This window comes from Aulostomus chinensis, chromosome 24 (assembly GCF_037954235.1).
Source record: "Aulostomus chinensis isolate RoL2024-O1b breed Wild chromosome 24, RoL_Achi_v1.0, whole genome shotgun sequence".
NCBI classification, from domain to species: Eukaryota; Metazoa; Chordata; class Actinopteri; order Syngnathiformes; family Aulostomidae; genus Aulostomus; species Aulostomus chinensis.
In genome coordinates, this window is record NC_141343.1 from 13,210,473 (window position 1) to 13,227,518 (window position 17,046).

The 17,046-nt window shown below is 42.2% G+C and overlaps 1 protein-coding gene and 1 long non-coding RNA gene across 6 annotated transcripts in view; one reads left to right on the top strand and one right to left on the bottom strand.

The window, feature by feature from the left end:
* arap2 (ArfGAP with RhoGAP domain, ankyrin repeat and PH domain 2) overlaps positions 1-17,046 on the bottom strand; it is a 127,192-nt gene that overhangs the window by 56,706 nt on the left and 53,440 nt on the right. For 4 of the 5 annotated variants that reach the window (XM_086197869.1, XM_086197870.1, XM_086197871.1 and 1 more), the window contains 4 exons: positions 14,728-14,927; positions 9,955-10,040; positions 8,513-8,695; positions 4,021-4,195 (listed from right to left, as the gene is read on the bottom strand). In XM_086197869.1, coding sequence (XP_086053995.1) covers positions 4,021-4,195; positions 8,513-8,695; positions 9,955-10,040; positions 14,728-14,927 — 644 coding nt within the window. The remainder of the gene's footprint in view (positions 1-4,020; positions 4,196-8,512; positions 8,696-9,954; positions 10,041-14,727; positions 14,928-17,046) is intronic. The other variant, XM_086197873.1, reaches the window with a different exon arrangement.
* The window catches only part of LOC147238767 (uncharacterized), a 71,336-nt gene that overhangs the window by 27,948 nt on the left and 26,342 nt on the right, over positions 1-17,046 (top strand). The window lies entirely within an intron of this gene.

Consider the following 17,046-nt stretch of genomic DNA (forward strand, 5'->3'; position numbering starts at 1 on the left):
GAAGTGGCGATGCTCTGCCATGCGGAGAGTCCTAAAGCGGAGCTACAAATGAGCCGCCATGGAGGGAAGGGACAGCGAGGCGGTTCTTGGGAGAAGCAGTGACAGCTTTGTTTTGATACACTGTATCCAAGGGAGGGTTTTCCTATTTTTGTTTTTTGGGAGCGCGATTCACACTGTGAAGGGACGCTTGCCCACTTTGAACTGCTCCAATTTTTGTTCGGAATTGTTCCGACAATTGGTGTAAACCAATATTCCACTGTGGGAATTGCGGATTTGGGGACAAATTTGTCAATATAGTTCCTGCTTTAGGCTGAATACTTAAAAAAGATTAAGAGGAAGAAAGGGAAAAACAACAACCCAGTCACCACAGGTAAGACCATGAAGGCAGGAACCGCTGGAAACAAACTGACTGTGCATTTGTGCAACCATTATTTCACTCCAAGTGCAGCTGAGATCTCCAAAGCTCGGGGACGACTCAGTGTTGGATGCTGTGTGCCTGCCTTTTTATTCTGGCCTCTGTCTACCACACAGTAGGGATGGAGTCATCCGGGCATTGGATTCTTCTCAGCTTCTTGCCAAACACATCGCTGTTCACGACAAGTTCAGTTTTAATCAAACAGTATTTCTGCAAACTCGTGGGAGTACAAAAATTAAAAAACAAATGCTGCCACAACTGTCCAGCGGCAGGGAAATGTCAGAAAGGGAATTTTAGGTCAGGCCTGAAATCTTTCCAGCAGAAGATAATAGACTGTTGGTTCAGTTTAGGCTCATAAATGACACTTTCAGATATGCGCATATATTTTGACACCGCAGGAGCTGAAAAGTTGTTTGGCCTTTTTTGGTCAGTTTAAAGTGAATCATGTGGGATGCCTTGGCACAGAATCACATCGCATTCATGAATATATTTGTATTTTGTCACCTGTATTGTTGTGGATGGAGATTTGAATTAGAATACCCGTATTATCCCTCAGTACACCAGTACATTTCACAGTACGCTCTGAGGCATAACCTACACTTTAGATCAGAGCAAGGCCCTTTAATGGCTCTGCATGTTGATGGGACTTCTTGAGGGTGAAAGAAAACATTACCTGTTCACAGAGGATGAAAATCATTGTTCAGTCTGACTTGAAGGCAATGAGACTCTGTTCGTCTGCGGCCTGATTTTATTTTATAGAGCTTAGCACCTGTCAGCAAACACTGCACAACCCGTATCATCTGATTGAATGTTGATATTATACACAGTGATTCTGATTTCTGCAGCATCCACGCATGACAGGTAGATAAATTACATTTTTGATGAGAAAATTGTGGCAGTTGGGTTTATTATCAGCAGACCGAAGAGTACTGGTGGGTCCGGATTGCCGAGGTAGAGCCTTGTCCATTCAAGTAGTGTGGTGATTTGTTGTGTTTCCCACAAACACTGCGGGTCAGGTTTGGTTCCTTGTGTGGCCGTAGCTTGCTCCGGTCGCATCTGCAGGTGGGAAACCAGATGAGGGTCGAGCACCCCCTCTGGTCGGTTGGGGCGCCTGTATGGGGGGGGGGGGGTGAATCTTCTTGTGATCAGGTGAAAAAGTTAAGACAACAATGCAGCATATGACAGAGGAAGCATGTTGGTCTTTGGGAGAGTGGGCGGGGCTACGACCAAGACAGCTTGTGACGTACCACTGGTGCCAAAACCTCACTACAGTTGCCAGCCTCAGGAGGGGCGTATTTTATTTCTAAAAGAACTATTTAGTCAAAATTTTTATTTTGGTGAACAATGGAGTTTTTTGCGACCTAGCAACAATAAATACCTGAGAAAAAGCATTTAGAAAATGAGATTGTGGGCATTTTCAGATTTAAAAAAAGGATCATTTTGAGGTAGGTCCTTACCCACATATGACAGCAAGTCCTGGGAACATAGGGGACTGGTATTTCTGGATGTCAAGACTAATATCTCATCTCTTCATCATTTTGTCTGGTGTCCATCAATCTGTGTAATGTGCAGATGTCCCCAGCTCTTTTACTGAGAGAACTGCATGTCTTGATGGATGGAAAAGCCACCTGGTAGCTTGCGGGCTAACGGGATAGCCTGTTAGCCCTGTGTGAGAGGCCAGTTTTGCATGTTTTTCACTATCCAGTCATGTGGACTCTGCGCATGGAACAAAAACGTGAAAGGAACTGAACCGGTAGTTTATGTTAGCTTGTGAGTTATGCAAGCATGCTTATCATGTGGTGACTTAGAAATCCACTGTAGAATGTCTGATTTTTTTTTTCCACGCATTCGCCACATAGGGTGAAAAATCAGAGGAGGGTGTAGTTTGTTGGTTTCAGCAGCGTCTGACTCTATGCTAACCCCCTGTGCTCTTTTACAACCGACCACAGACAAATGCACTCAGCCCTGTTGTCCCAACTTGTGTTGCACACTGGCATTTGGCTCCTTCTGCAGTCGTTAGCCGGTACAGTTGGACGTTGAGCTGGTCTAGTTATGTCCATACCTGTCCATTTGTTAACGATGAAGCCGCAAAACTTCCAGACACATAACGAGCGTGGAGAGACGGCCTGTGGCTACATAATTCAGCCGGACAATAACCGAACGTGTGAATCTGCCTGTCAGTCCGCATGTGTGTCTTCTAGAACACCTCTGAGTAATGGCCATCACCATGGTGACCAGGTGACCCATGCTAGCAATTAGGAGTCCCTAACAGGCTCTGTAGCAGCAAGTGTGCACAGATGCAGCTCATGCATTATGTAAAACGCAGTCCCTGAGAAAGTCTCCCCCCGGCCCCGGCGAACGGCCTCTCCCGCTCCTTTAATCTAATACATTCTTATCATCAACCCGATGTGGAACCACACAAACAAAACACACCCGTCACGAGGAAGCCGCTCAACACAGCACATCTGCGCTGGGCCTCCAGTGCCGGGAACACGAGGTGTGTAATACAAAGGGGGAAATGTGAGAGAGAGAGAGAGACAAAGAAAGAGAAAAATAAACAGAGAATTTCACTTTCAACCTGCTGGCTTAAAATTTGTGTGTGTTTTTTTGTTTTCCCTCCTTGCTTTCATTTCCTATTCATGGCAAAACCTCCCACTGGACTTTTTATAAATGTGGCAGCACAGCGGTGAGTGAGTTTTAAATATGATTGCCTTGTTAAAGTACAAAGACGAGGACTGAGCGTATGTGGCGCCAGTGAATGTGACAGTCCAACTGCACACCTTGTTTAAACACCCTTTTTTTAAGGTGGGTGTGGGTGTGTCTGACCTGGAGAACAGAACACGAATCCGTTTCATAGCCGCTCTACCTGGTCAAACATCCCACCTGGCGTGGACACTGTCCACGGGGGAGTTTCTAAAACTCCAGCTTTTTTTTCTTTCATTACAGGATAAAAGATAACATTAAAGGACGATGCAGGAGTTTTAAAATTTGTTTTTAATAAGTGTTTGGATGCGTCACGCCATCCAGATGCAGTAGAAGTCATGAAATTGACACGAATCACTGTGAGGAACAGCGGCCATGACGCGCACACTGCCCCACCAGTTACGCAGCTTTCTCTAGAAACTGCCGCCAAATTAGACTGAAGCTTCCGACGAAAATTTGATGAGAGTGAATCTTAAAAGTCAGGTCGAAAAAATAACGCCGAAATAACGACCCCATGAGGATTTCATGACATCCTCGACGTGTCCACAGGACAAAAGGCAAATGGCCTTTAAAATGCTTGTTTTCTGAATGGAGTTTTGAATTAATTGGGCAGATTTAGCATTTTCCTTGCTGACGTCATATTTGACGTGTGTGTGTGTGTGTGTGTGTTCTTGTGAGCATGTGTTCAGCTCTCAGCCCTCTGGTTTAGCAGGGTACTCCTTCTAAAAATTCAGCTGTCCTTGCAGCCATTTTTAGCAAACCTGTGGCTTCTTCCTTGCTTCGGCTGAAACTGCTCACGCCCGTTTGTGTGAAAGCAGACAAGCATTGTTTAAAAAAAAGAATCTGACCATCTTCTCCTCGTTAACTGAGTGTGATTGACAGGTACAGCAAAAGTTATTTACCAGATAGTTTGTTCTGGTGGAGGAACTCCATCTGTAGCTTCTGTCCCGCACGCTGGGCTAAGAGGTACGGGGTAGAGCAGGTCGGATCCCCAGTGGCACACATAACATCTGCCCCGCTGAACACCAGCTCCATGGTCTGCAGCACATCGGGCAACACTACAGCTGCACACAGCGCCTGCACACGCAGAGAACAGACACATGAAGAGATTCTCAGTGCTTCCTTCCTCTGGAGGAGGCCACCATTTATAAAATTCCTCAACAATGCATGTTTAAGATAATACTCTTTTGCAAATGGTGGACAAAATCCTTCAGTGATAGACCAATAGGTTCACTGCACCTCTAAGAAGCTTTAACATTAATACCTTTAGAATGTTCCAGACAATGACAAAAAACCCCTCTTGGTATGGGCTCACTTCCTGTCGCAGTGTTTCCTTCCTATGTTCCAGTTTGATAGAGGACAAAGACTCTATAAAACTTCAGCATCACATATAAAGTTTAGAATTGAGTTCTGGCTGCTGATCTCAAAAGAGAAGTTAAAATAAGATCAAACTTTAATACTCCCTGTGTGAGTCATTAAATCTCTAATCCCTGAGAGGGAAGAGGGAAAAAAAAGAGAATATAGCAAATAAGAAGAGGACAAATGGGCCATATTAAATATAATGAAACGAGCAATTCCCAAGAAGAGAGGTGTGTGAGTAAAGGCATGAAAAACAATGAGCTGAGAACAACAACAACAGTGGAGAACGCTGAAGAGCTCTCCACTCCAAAGGTGCCACAAATACACAGTACGGGAAAGTAATGACACTAAATACAACAGCAAATAGGACAAATTAAAGAAAGGACAGGCATTAACAGGTCCGTACGCTGCTCAGGCTGCAAGTCGCCCGTTTGAAGAAGCTTGAGTTTCAATGTTCTACGTTTTTATTAGAAAATACTCAGTTGTGTGTCTGTGTTATGTTTATATATTTGAATTCCAAAAATTATAACTACAGAATTACTCACAAAACGGGAATAACAACAAGAGCAGTTACCGTAAGACTGCAGTTTTCATACATAGGTCACTCCCAAAAAAAGTGTGCGAAATAAAAAAGAAACGTATCAGCTCTGTACCGCTTTTACTGACCGCACAGTTGACTGATATAGTTCAATTTTTAATTCTAAATGAATGTCAAACTTCCTTTCAAAATCAGGTCTTCTGGGTCACGGATCCAGAATGAGATCAAAATGAGTTTTAAGGGTTTTGTTTTTGGTTTTTGCAACCATTTCATGGCTTTTTATCAAAAAATTTCTTGTACACATCCAGAAAAAAATCCCACTTGGAGCCATTTCCTACCAGTGGCATCGAATAGTCTTTAAGATCGTGGTTCTATCGTTTGATCCAGTTTGCTTCCAAAAGATAATCAGTTTATCTTTGGAATCTTGATTCATCTTTCTATCAACATCCGGCAACATCCATCTGTCAGTTTTTGAGATGTCCTGCTTTATTTCTTTGTGCGTATTTCAAACTTGAGCCAGCGCGGTGGTGCAGTGGTCAGCACTGTGGCCTACCGGCAAGAAGGTTGTGGTTTGAGTCCTGGCTCCATCACAGGATCTTTCTGTGTGAGTCTGCATGTTCTCCCTGTTCCTGTGTGGGTTCTCTCTGGTACTCCAGCTTCCTCCCACAGTCCAAAGACATCAAGAGGGGACGAGGCTGATTGATACTCTAAATTGACCGTAGGCGTGGCTGGGAGAGCCAATGGTTGTCTGTCTCTATGTGTTGGTCCTGCCATGGACTGGTGACCTGTCCAAGGTGAACCCCGCCTCTCACCCGAAGGCAGCTGGGATAGGCTCCACCCCCCACCACCCTTAACAGGATAAGAGGTAGAAAATGGATGGATGGATGGATGGACGGTTTTCAAACTTGCTCTTTGATTGCACAGCGTCACATCTGCTCAGTGTCAAAGTAGCCTTGCGTAGTTTTGCTGAGCATCAGCGCCCTCTGCTGGTAGCATTAGGGTTGCATTCACATCTGTTATTTGTAACTTTGTAGTAACTTGTGCTTTTGTAATGAGGCGAAATCGTTCTGAAGCAGAAAAATGTCGGTCATCTTCACCAAGACCTTAATTTCTGACTTTGCGATGCCTTTTATCGTCTTTGCCTTTCATCCTTCTGTAAATCCATATTGATCTCTCCCTTAACAGCAGCAGAACACTTTTCTCACACACACACACACACACACACACACACACACACACACACACACACATTTATTGTGTCTGACCCTGAACACGTGATTTCTTAAAAGTTTTCACCTGAGTAGAAAGATAAAAGAAACAGAACAATGGAGTCTGACCAGGGGAAAATATTTCCTCCCGTCCCTCTTGTCTCTTCCTATCAGTCCAGTCAATTGATGTGACATTGTACACGATGACCCGCAACAAAGTGGATCAACAGAGGAGTCGAGTGGCAAAGAGCGGAATCTCAACGAGCAACCTTTCCTTTCATCCAGACTTGGACCGAGTCAGTAAACCGCATCGATCGGCCACAAACATGCCAGATCTGTCTGAAAAGTGAGGCTGCGCATATACACTCAGGCAAAGTAAGTCCTACTAAAACACTGGCCCACCCAAAGGACCTGTGCATACACCGCGATACTATGAGGAATGCGCAGATTTGTTTAGTCAATGTCTTTTCTTCTTTCCCGGGGTCAGATTACAGCGTCTCGTACAACCTGGCCTTATTCCGTATCATCTCTGGAAATGACCTTCCCTGTCATAGCAATTACCGTAGCCACCAGGGGCTCGTGTGTGTATGTGTGTGTATGCGTGCACATATGTGTGTGTAATGATATAAGAAGGTCCTTTGACACACTCTAGGTCACACGGCCTATGGAGACTCTGTGGAGGTCACTGGGATATGAGCTCTCCTAATGGGGGACATGGGAAATGAAAGAAACGAGAGCTGAAATTCTGATTTAGGAGACAAACTCCCTTCACAACATGTTTATCTTTGTTTCCTAACTTCAGCTGGCACTTTAAACGCTTGTTTACCGTACGTGTCGACCCCTGGATCCATAAAAACCTGCTCAAATGTCATTTCAAAAATGCATGAATGTCAATGAAGAAAGTGTCTTTGTTCTCGAGAAGTTTCCCCACGGGAATTGGTTTTACAGAGCTTTGTTACTGTAAGTAAATACGACGCGTGAGTTCAGCAACTTGTCTGATTAATTTAGGCTTACTTAATGTTTAGAATTATTTTTTTTTGGTGTATTTTTACAGTGTTTATGATTGCAGTCTTTAGAAGAGTGTTATTCTGGCTCACAATATGTCGAGTCATACTTTGTACAATAGCTCAGTGACACATTGATCCTGGTTGAGCCCATTTTTAAAGGCAGACTAGACAGAGAGGAAGCTAAATCCACCTCCCACTCTCTCTCCTTCCGTCTCACTTGGTCTCATGCGGGCCGATTCACCGGTCAGACCCTTTTAGGCACTTTGTGTGCATCTCAATGTCCGTTACACCACCTTTCTACATCGCCCTGCCAAAAACCGATGCTATAACAGCAAATTCACACATCTCTAGTAGAGCAGCACACATGTTCATACACACACACACACACACACACACACACGCAAAAGCCAGCAAAGCCGCAATAAAACCAACCCAAGCGTTTCTGTTGTGGATCCTAATCCATTTTTCCACTTAGCTAGCCACTATATCTCTTTCTTACTTTCCTCTCTCACTCCATTCCCCCCTCCCCCACACCACCTCCCTCTCCCCCCTTTTCTAGTAAAAAAAAAAAAAACAATACAAAGGGCCTGATCTGTGTAAAAGCTGACTCAGGTGGAAACTTTGTTGTTTGGCGGCTTTCTTTTTAGAGGAAGCCAAAAAACCAGGAACTTGTTTGCTGCAGCAATTTACCCTATACCACAAACTGACTAAACGCCAATCTGCTTGAGATTGATTAGACGCCTCCTTAACCGTCTTTGGACATAAAGCACTGTTTTAGCGTTTCAAAGGTTACAGAGTTCTTTCAGGCTTGCTGTATTTATCGAATGTGTCTCTGAGATTTAGATGAAGCCATTGTAGATAAAGCACGTAAATAAACAAACAACCATTTAATGAAAACGCACAAGTCAAAGATCCTAAACGGGGTAAGTCTTCAAAGTGTAAAGTAAAAATATAAATAACCTCAATACTATCAAGAACTGGAGCTGTTAGATAACATCACTAGCACATCATCAGCATACAAATTTATATCATGATTAGGCCTGGGTATCAAAACTTGATACATTTATGGCAATGAACAAAATCACTTCAGTACTATCTAGTATCAAAAGATGCCCTGCCTTTTATTTCCCAAGGATAAAATTCAACAAATTGTTATGTTTTAAAACTGCTTTTAGTTATAATATTCCAACTTAAATACGAGGAATTTAAATCACCTTATTCTAAGTTTGTTGAAGGGGAACCCCTCCACATCTCAAACATCTTTTTGTGATTAAATCCATACCTGGTTGAGCTGCTCCAAGTGATTAAATCCCTCTAGGACCTTCTGGTACTTCCTCTCCCTGTACTTTCTGCGAACGAATGTAGCCCGCTGCTCTGCTGAAGCCCCGCTGTAGAGCTCTTCATCCAAGGGAAGATTCGCAACCCAGAAACTGTTAACGTTCTTATTTCCTACCTCCAGGAAGAGCTGAGGGATGAAGGAACAATAGAGAACAAATATTCCTATCGGTCATTGATGGCGATCAGCTTGGTGCAATGATATTTCATGTTCTGTACACTTACAACAACTGTGAATCATGCCATCTATATTTAGAGAAATATGATTCATTGTTCAGCCAAACGGAGAACCAAGACATTTTTCACTGAGCCAACAAGAGCACCTGGTAGCTGCAGTAGCTCTCTAGTCCAAAACAACATGGGAATCATTTCGTTTGTGTATCGTAATCTGAGTAAACCTTCATGTTGTCAGGACTTCTCATCCTAACCAAGACACAGGAAGTGCATGTCAGCAGTCTCTCAACTGTTCAGGAGCTTTTGTTTGAATCAATCTCTGAAGCAAATAATGAATACAACATTTCAATCAATAACCCTGATGAGAGCCTGAGCTGTTAGAATAACTAGAGCATCATCAGCATACAAAGTTATTTTATGATTGTCCTGGGTACCACCCCATTGTACTTTTACGACACTGAACCAATTGCTTCAATACTATTTAGTTACGAAAGAAGCCCTGCCATGAAATACTAAGTTTCAACATCTAATTATTAAAATTGAAGTTTTTAATGTTCTAAAACTTGCTTTCAGTGGAAAAAACACCAACATGCGGATACATCAAACTGACAAATTATGTCAGCCAACATTTTTTGGGGAATTGGTTTTTATTTGTATGCTGAGAGCGCATGAAAATTTCAAGGACCTGAAAACAATATGCAACATAAGAGGTCATTTTCATCTTGTTAAAATAGCGTTTGATTGTCTATCCAAAAAATAAAACAACCTTTTATGGAAGTCAGAGTATCCGCAAAGGTATCAGTATTAAATATTTTGACATATTACCCAGCCCTGTTAAAAACAGAACTCTTCAACCTGTAAACCATTTGTAGAGGTTGTCTCAGCTCCTGGCTCAATAGCTAATGCAAACAGAAAAGGTGATGAGGAATATCCATAATATATGTATACTGTATATATATATATATATATATATATATATATATATATATATATATATATATATATATATATATATATATATCTGACCCCAGTCCTCATAATTACTATGATAGTGTCATGTAACAAAAGACACGACCTTGTGCACATGAAGGTTTTAATTTTGCATGTCTGAAAAATACGATTTGTTAAAAACTATGTGAGGTCACATTTTCTTCTGGGTGCTTGCTAAAAATGGAAAAGTGATTGTCCTGAGGAGGTGGGTAAGACTTAACATACCTCGACTAGCTCATTGCTCCAGATACTGCTGTCCAACTTGAGGCTTCGCACTTTAGAAATACTTGGGCCGAGGGAGCGGTGTTGTCCTGACACACAGGAAGACACAGTGGACAACATAAGAGAAGAGAAACACCTACAAATACACAAACGAATTAGATGAAAATGAACGGTGCAGCTTTTAGCTCCTGAAAAGCTAACATGAAAAATAGAATAGAATCACAGGGTACATCGATGCCGATACATCTTCTCAGTATGTACACGTACACACCCCTAATGTCAGTGATGGAATAAACTATAAAGAGGCAGTTACAAGATGGAGAACCAGAGCATGACTGCAAGCTCATTCTCTCACTCACAGCAGACATATTTAGTCCCCTCAGCGATCCTAATTGGAAATGAAAGCACAGAATGAGGGCCATTAATTGCTAATGAATCATGAGTAATTCATTGTGTTTGTTGGTCGGCCTGTTTATTTGGGTGAACGAGAGGCTTCTGGGGTTGCTTATGGCCAAAGACAGAGCATACATGAATAATACATTAGACAGGAACACGCTGCGTGTGTGAATTTGAATTATTGTCCTGTGTGTAATGGCGAAAAATTTCAGATTTAGATTTGGTATGATCTCATTACGGCCCTCTACGCGCAAGTGGAGCAGCTGTGAGGGAAAATGCAGGGCCAGGAGCCGTTGGAGTTCTGTTGTGACACAGATCGAAATTTAAAAAAAAATAGAAACTTACTAAAAAGTAATTTTTTGATGAATAGCGATTGTGGTTTGGTTATGGAAATCATTTCTATGCTGGGAAGAACAGAAATCCCCAAAACCAGGAATGGTAGCTGAAGAAGAGAGATTATTTTGGTATCATGATATGAGAGTAAATTTTGTTGAAGAAGTTTGGTATTATTGCACCGTAATATCTCACAGAAGTTGTCTTTTCCTGGTTTTAGAGGCTCTATCAGTAAAAGTGATGTCATTTTATTACGGATGATAGACAAAAACGTAATCTGATATTTTGTGAGCGCACAAACCATCCCTATAACATTGTCACAATATTGGTTTGGAAGTATTTGGCCCAAAATGTTATGATGTTTGATGTTATTCATATTGCCCAACCCCAGTCGACCTAACTTGCAACCTAGGAGTGGAGAAAAACTTGATTCTTAGATGAATTATCTCTTAAAAGATGATTCCTCAATGCAAAGAAGAAACAATTGGAAATTTAGAACCCTTCCTTGGACTTATTTTGTGTCTGAGGTACCAAACTAATCTCTGCTATGGTCAGGCTTCAGTCACTGGTTTCCTGCCCAAACAACACTGACCCATGCTGTTCTGGAACATGAACAAGTCCAGATCGACAAATCAAGGCCAAAGATTCTGGAATTTTTTTCTCATGACGAATACGTCAAGGCGGGCGCCTGCTACAGTGCTGTGGCCTCACTCCATCCACTGAGGCAAACAGAAAACCCAGGACCATTTTCACTTGTGTAAAGGTAATGAAGCTGAAAAAAGTTTCCATGCCGCCAGGAACACGGTGAAATCTTCACATATAAATAGCCTGTTCAAATGTCTTCATCTTTCCTGTCCGACCCAAACAAAACAAAAAGGGCATTCCTATCACAGCAGCTTTCACTGAAAAAAGCCAAACTGCCAAGGATGTGAGCCCCAATTAAAAACTTTCCCAGTGACTACGGCGCCAGTTCATGGAACACTTCTACGACCCTCCTTCCCTGTGTGGCTTTTTACCCTTACTCAGTAACAAGTTAAAATGAGCAGAGGAATGCCGACTGCATCTTGGGTTACCATGACGAACGCTACCAGCTGACATGTTGCATCCAGGTTTTAAGAATTTATTGCAACTATCCGTGCGGAGAGATCCTCAGGTGGGTGGTGTTGGACTGTGGAGACGAAAGGACAAAGAGACACTAGAAAGAACGATATGTGGTCGTCTGTCCCAAAATCAATCCCAGAAATGCTGGGGGTGTATGGAAGCATCAGGAAAACAAGAAAGGGATGCGCACAATTGTAATAAATTTCATCAGAATGTTTTAGTTACGTTGTAAATCCACGTGTGGGCAGCTGCCTGTATGTAAACATTGCCCATTTGCCTTACGAATTGGTTTTGACTTGCGTCAAGATGTCATGCACGTGCCAACAGTGGGGCAACGCAAAACCACAAAGTTTAGCAACACTTCAAAAAATGTATGGGGTTGAGATTTTTATTTCCAAGTTTGAATGGTCTTTCGAACGTTGGATGAAAAGTTTGATATCGAAATGTGGGCTGCCGTCCGTGTAGGCTCAGGAGACAATTTGAAGTAGTTTGCCTTGTTACCCGGCAGAGGGCGCTCTGAACCTTCACGACCAGCTTAACCTGTTGTATACCTTTTAACCTAAGTGTAAACAAAGCTGGTGTTGTGCTATTTCCTGATGAAAATGGAGGAGCGTAGCGAGCGGGGCTGTGCTGACTGGAGAAAGCACTTTGTTGAAGTATTTTGGGTTCCATGTTGCAGATGGCAAAGTCACAAACAAAGATGCGGCTGTTGGTCTATTTTATTGAGAGCAAACCCTCAAAGACAACAATGACTCAAATGTATCCAAAGGCATTTTGAGCCATTTGAACTCGATTTTCTTCGAAGAGTAACCGAATTGTTCGTCCTGACATTTTCGCCCTGGTTGTTCTTGAGAATGTTACCTATTTTAATAGTAGAAATACACACCGATGATCTTTTAAAATAAAAGTTGAGCATAATGAACTCTCAGCAGTCCTTCAAATCTGTGCAAAGACAAAAAAAAAATTCATGCTATGACACTTGCTCTACATCAGAGAGTGAAGCTACAGACTATTAAAATTCATCCTGTCCTGATACGAGAAGGGGAAAGCCAATCTGGGATCATTTCCACCATTAGCCTTCTCATTACTTCCTTCCTTTTCCTCTTGTTCAGCATTTCTCTTTATTGTCCATGACATAAGAGTGCTAATTATAAGCGTGCGCAGTCATTGGTATTCCAAATGGACCACCAGCTAATTTAAAGGAGAGCACACTGTGAGGACAGCTTCCTCGTTGAAGATATTCACCCTCTCTCTCCAAGCGTGTCGACAAAATGTAATATTAAACACCCCAGCAAATGAAATCATTTAAGGGTGTTTGAAAAGGGATGTTGGATATCTGATGCGTACCAATTACATGGGCTTTGCAGAGGTGAGGTGAAGAATCACATTAAAACTTATGACTCTAAGGCCTGGAGAAATAGAGAGAGAGAGAGAGAGAGAGATAAAGGGGCGATATATCGCAGCACGCGAAAGCAAAACACCAACCACATCCCCTGGCCTCAAGCATGGCTGCTGCTTACCTCTAATCATGTTAACGGGGTCAAGAAGCAGTTTGGGATCCCTCGAGTTCTCACCTGTGGCCTAATCTTTGTTGTGATTTCATCCGAGTCATCCACCATTGCCAAATAGATTAAGGAGAGCCCAGACACCAACTACCATAAGTGGCTTATCACCTGAGATCATATTCCAGAAGAACCTCTGGGTCAGAGTCCACACACACAGACTTGACGACACATCCAGCTTCCTCTCAATAAATATAATTTTACACCTTCTCCACGACTGGAGGTCGTCACTGGTCTCTGTGTTCATACAGTCTTCCAATACGAGACGTTCCAAGCTCAGCCGTCAAATGTTGTCATCGGCACCAACAGACTCAAAGACAGGTACTACTTGCACTATTCCTCCCTGCAAAATTAGGCCAAATGTGTTTGTACCTGGTTGTGTGCTGTAGAGGTGTTGATTTAAGAATAGCACCACTGATGACACTCAAATCTGAAGGTAGCAACTCATTAATGAGAATAAGAGTCAAAGACTTAGTCCAAAGACACAACTGAGCCACAAATTCAGAGGTCACACGCAGACGGGCGACAAATAAAAAGTAACCCAGGTCACTGAATGATCCTGGACATTTTGCACAACACTGTAACAGTGAATCAATAGGTATCGATGCTGTAACCAAACAGTAAACAAATCGATACATTGATATAATGCATAAATATCGATGCGTATGAGTACTGCATATATTTATACCCATCCACATCCACTGTAGTACACATTCCTACACGGTGAGTTGCGCCCTCTAGTGTACGCTAGTTGAAGCAGCCAGTTAAAGCCTTTCCTGTGTGCTGTTATTTCAGGATCTAGCAATTTCTTAACTGAACGAGTGAATTAGGACACACTATCATGATGAATGTAAAGGAAGAAATTGGGGCAGCTGCCTACAAGGTCATTTACAGTGCAGTGATTTTTGCCTTCAAATTAAAAGAAGCAGTGCTTTTTATTGTTATAGTTCAGTCACGGCTGGCTATCAGAACCTTATTCTGAAAAATTCTGACCTTAAGTCAAACAGTCATGTTGTTCTGTGTCACCAAGTTAGCTTAACTCCATCTCTTGTTTCCTGGTTTTATTGTAACGTGGTCCCTGCATGAGGAAGTGTCGTATACATTTCATGTTTGAGGTGCTGCTGGTCTCAGCGTTGAGGTTGGTCGTGTGGCTGTAGTGGTGAGTCACGGCTGACCATCAGAACCTTATTCTCACCCGGTGAGTGACCCATCCAGGGTGAACCCCGCCTCTCCTCTCACCCAATGTCAGCTGGGATAGGCTACACCCCCCCCCCCCCCCCCCGTGACCCTTAATGGATCAGCAGTATCGAAAATTATGGATGGATGGAATGTACAGTCTGTGATTCATCAGAGGCAATCAAAAATGAAGCAGTACGCTCCTTACCTGCACACTTCTTACAGATGACCACACCCAGATTGACAGACGCCCACTCTGGCTGCGGGGCGCGACAGTCGGCACAGCTCCTATTGGCCTCGTTGAACCAGATCTTCTCTGCCACTTCATAGTCGGAGAGTGTCTCGGCGATCGATTCTTGAACCGCTTCAATCCACTCCTCCTTCTCCTGTTCTGACTCAGCTGTGAAGCTGTAAACAATTGATTTTTTATTTTGCCCCCTCACCCCCACAACAAATGCCTCGCTACTATTGATTTGATTTGAGGGAGCAATTAAACAGTATAGTACAGCTTGGCAGGGTTATGGAGGTGTGCAGGATTTGGATTAATTTGGGTATATGTGTATATGTGATTGCAATAGATTCAGTTAAATTGCAAGGGGGGACCAGGCAGGTAAATCAATCTGTCTCACCTTGCACCACTAATATCTATAAAGTGGTGAGGCAGGCCAATTATCAGTTTATTATCTTTATATTAGACTCAGGAAAGTTGAGAATTGGTAACAAAGAACTATTCAGATTACAAGCTTCAATATGAATTTGAAAAAAAAAAATCCTAACAGCCTTATTCCATCAGAACTCTGCCAAATTCAAATTGAGTTTCAGTAAAATGTTTAATTCCACAGCCAGTACTTCAGTCATAGAGTACCTGCTCAGCGTGGCTTGTAGTAGTACTGCGTCAAACTGCTGAGACGTCATATTCAATGTGACAGAAGAATATCACCGCGTATTCGACGGGACAGTGCTTTTAGTTCTCAGTATGTGGCTCTTTGTCACCTTTCGCTGGCAACCAAAACCCCATGATTTCGTGGGTTGACATTTAGCTGCGGTACAATGTCACATGCGATGATGTCACAGCCGTAATTCTGTCCCACTGATCAGTGCTTTCTTGTGTTTTCATGTCATCTTTTAGAATCTTACCCCGCTCACTCGAAACCTCAACTTTTGACTTGTGAAAAATCAAAAAGGTGAACTTTATTGAGCAGATAGCCTGTAGAATAAAATTTGCTTGTATGGCCAAAGGTATTGCGAAACATTGAGGGCAACCGTAGAAATCTTTAGACCACAAGACAGTGCCGTAGTTACTTGATCACTGCAAATTTTCCTACATAAAAGAAGAAAAAGCCACCCAACCCTTAACCCTGAATTAGGGGCATTGCATATTTATTGTAACTTAAATAGAGAAACAATACGGATTTGTAGAATTGGAATGTTGGAAACCTTTGAAAATATAGAGGCTACCTTGTGTGGATTTAATAAACACCAGGATGCCGTACATGATCTGATCCTTCTCTGGTCTGAAGTCATGTAAAAAGCTGATAAGAATCCTAATGATCAAAAAAATTGACTTTCTGCTTGAGAGATTCCAGCCGGGGTTCCTTAACTTCAATTATTAAAACCAGAATCCTCTTTTTCATAAAATTCAGCAATCAGGCTTCTTAAGGATACTCTGACACCTCCTACTTCAACGTCCATGCTCTGCTTTCACAGCTGATGATATGCGCCGCGTTTGACTGTGCTCATTTACATTTTGATACATAACATCAGTTTTGAGCAGAACTTCTGTCACAGACTTCCTGCCAATTCAGGGAGTCAGGTTGTGACAAATGAGGGCTTATCTAAACTTTTCGGCGAGGTTAAATCGAGCTTCGGTGTGACAAATTGGGGGCTCGTCCTTTAATCTTTTGTCAAACTGGCTTCTTGTAGGATTATGTGATGGCCTATCTTGTTAAGGTAGAGCATTTTCATACCTTGTGTGGGTGTATGTTTGTTGGAAATTTTCTAGCCTTCCCTAGAAGCAGGTTTTATGGACTTAACGCTGCCTGAAGTTTTGTAGAGGTACTTTTAAACAGGTAAGTGTCATTTGGATTTTAATTCCTTATTCAAGGTAGCCATTTTGTTAAGACACCCCCTGTTAAGTTTATGGGCTTTTATCAACAGACCCTTTTCACTACGGGCGTATTTAAAGTTGGAAAGCAAATGCAATTAATGGCAATGGCCGCATTCCTTTGAGGTGAGTCAGTTCTAGGTTTCCAGGGGACTGTTCATGTGTTCGTTTTTTTTTTTTTTTTTTGCCATTGGTTCCAGAACTTAGAGGGGAATTTCAACCTAAAATGCAAATTCAGTCATTATTTACTCGTCCTTATGCTTCTGGAAGGGGAGGGTTTTTTGTTTTTTTTTAATCCAGTAAGCACTTTAACAGGAAAAGGTGGAGCAGTAATCTCCCAAACTAATAAAGCAATCAGAGACCAATTCAAGAATTTTAAAAATTGCTTATAAAATTGTAAAATGCATCAATATTGTTATTTCA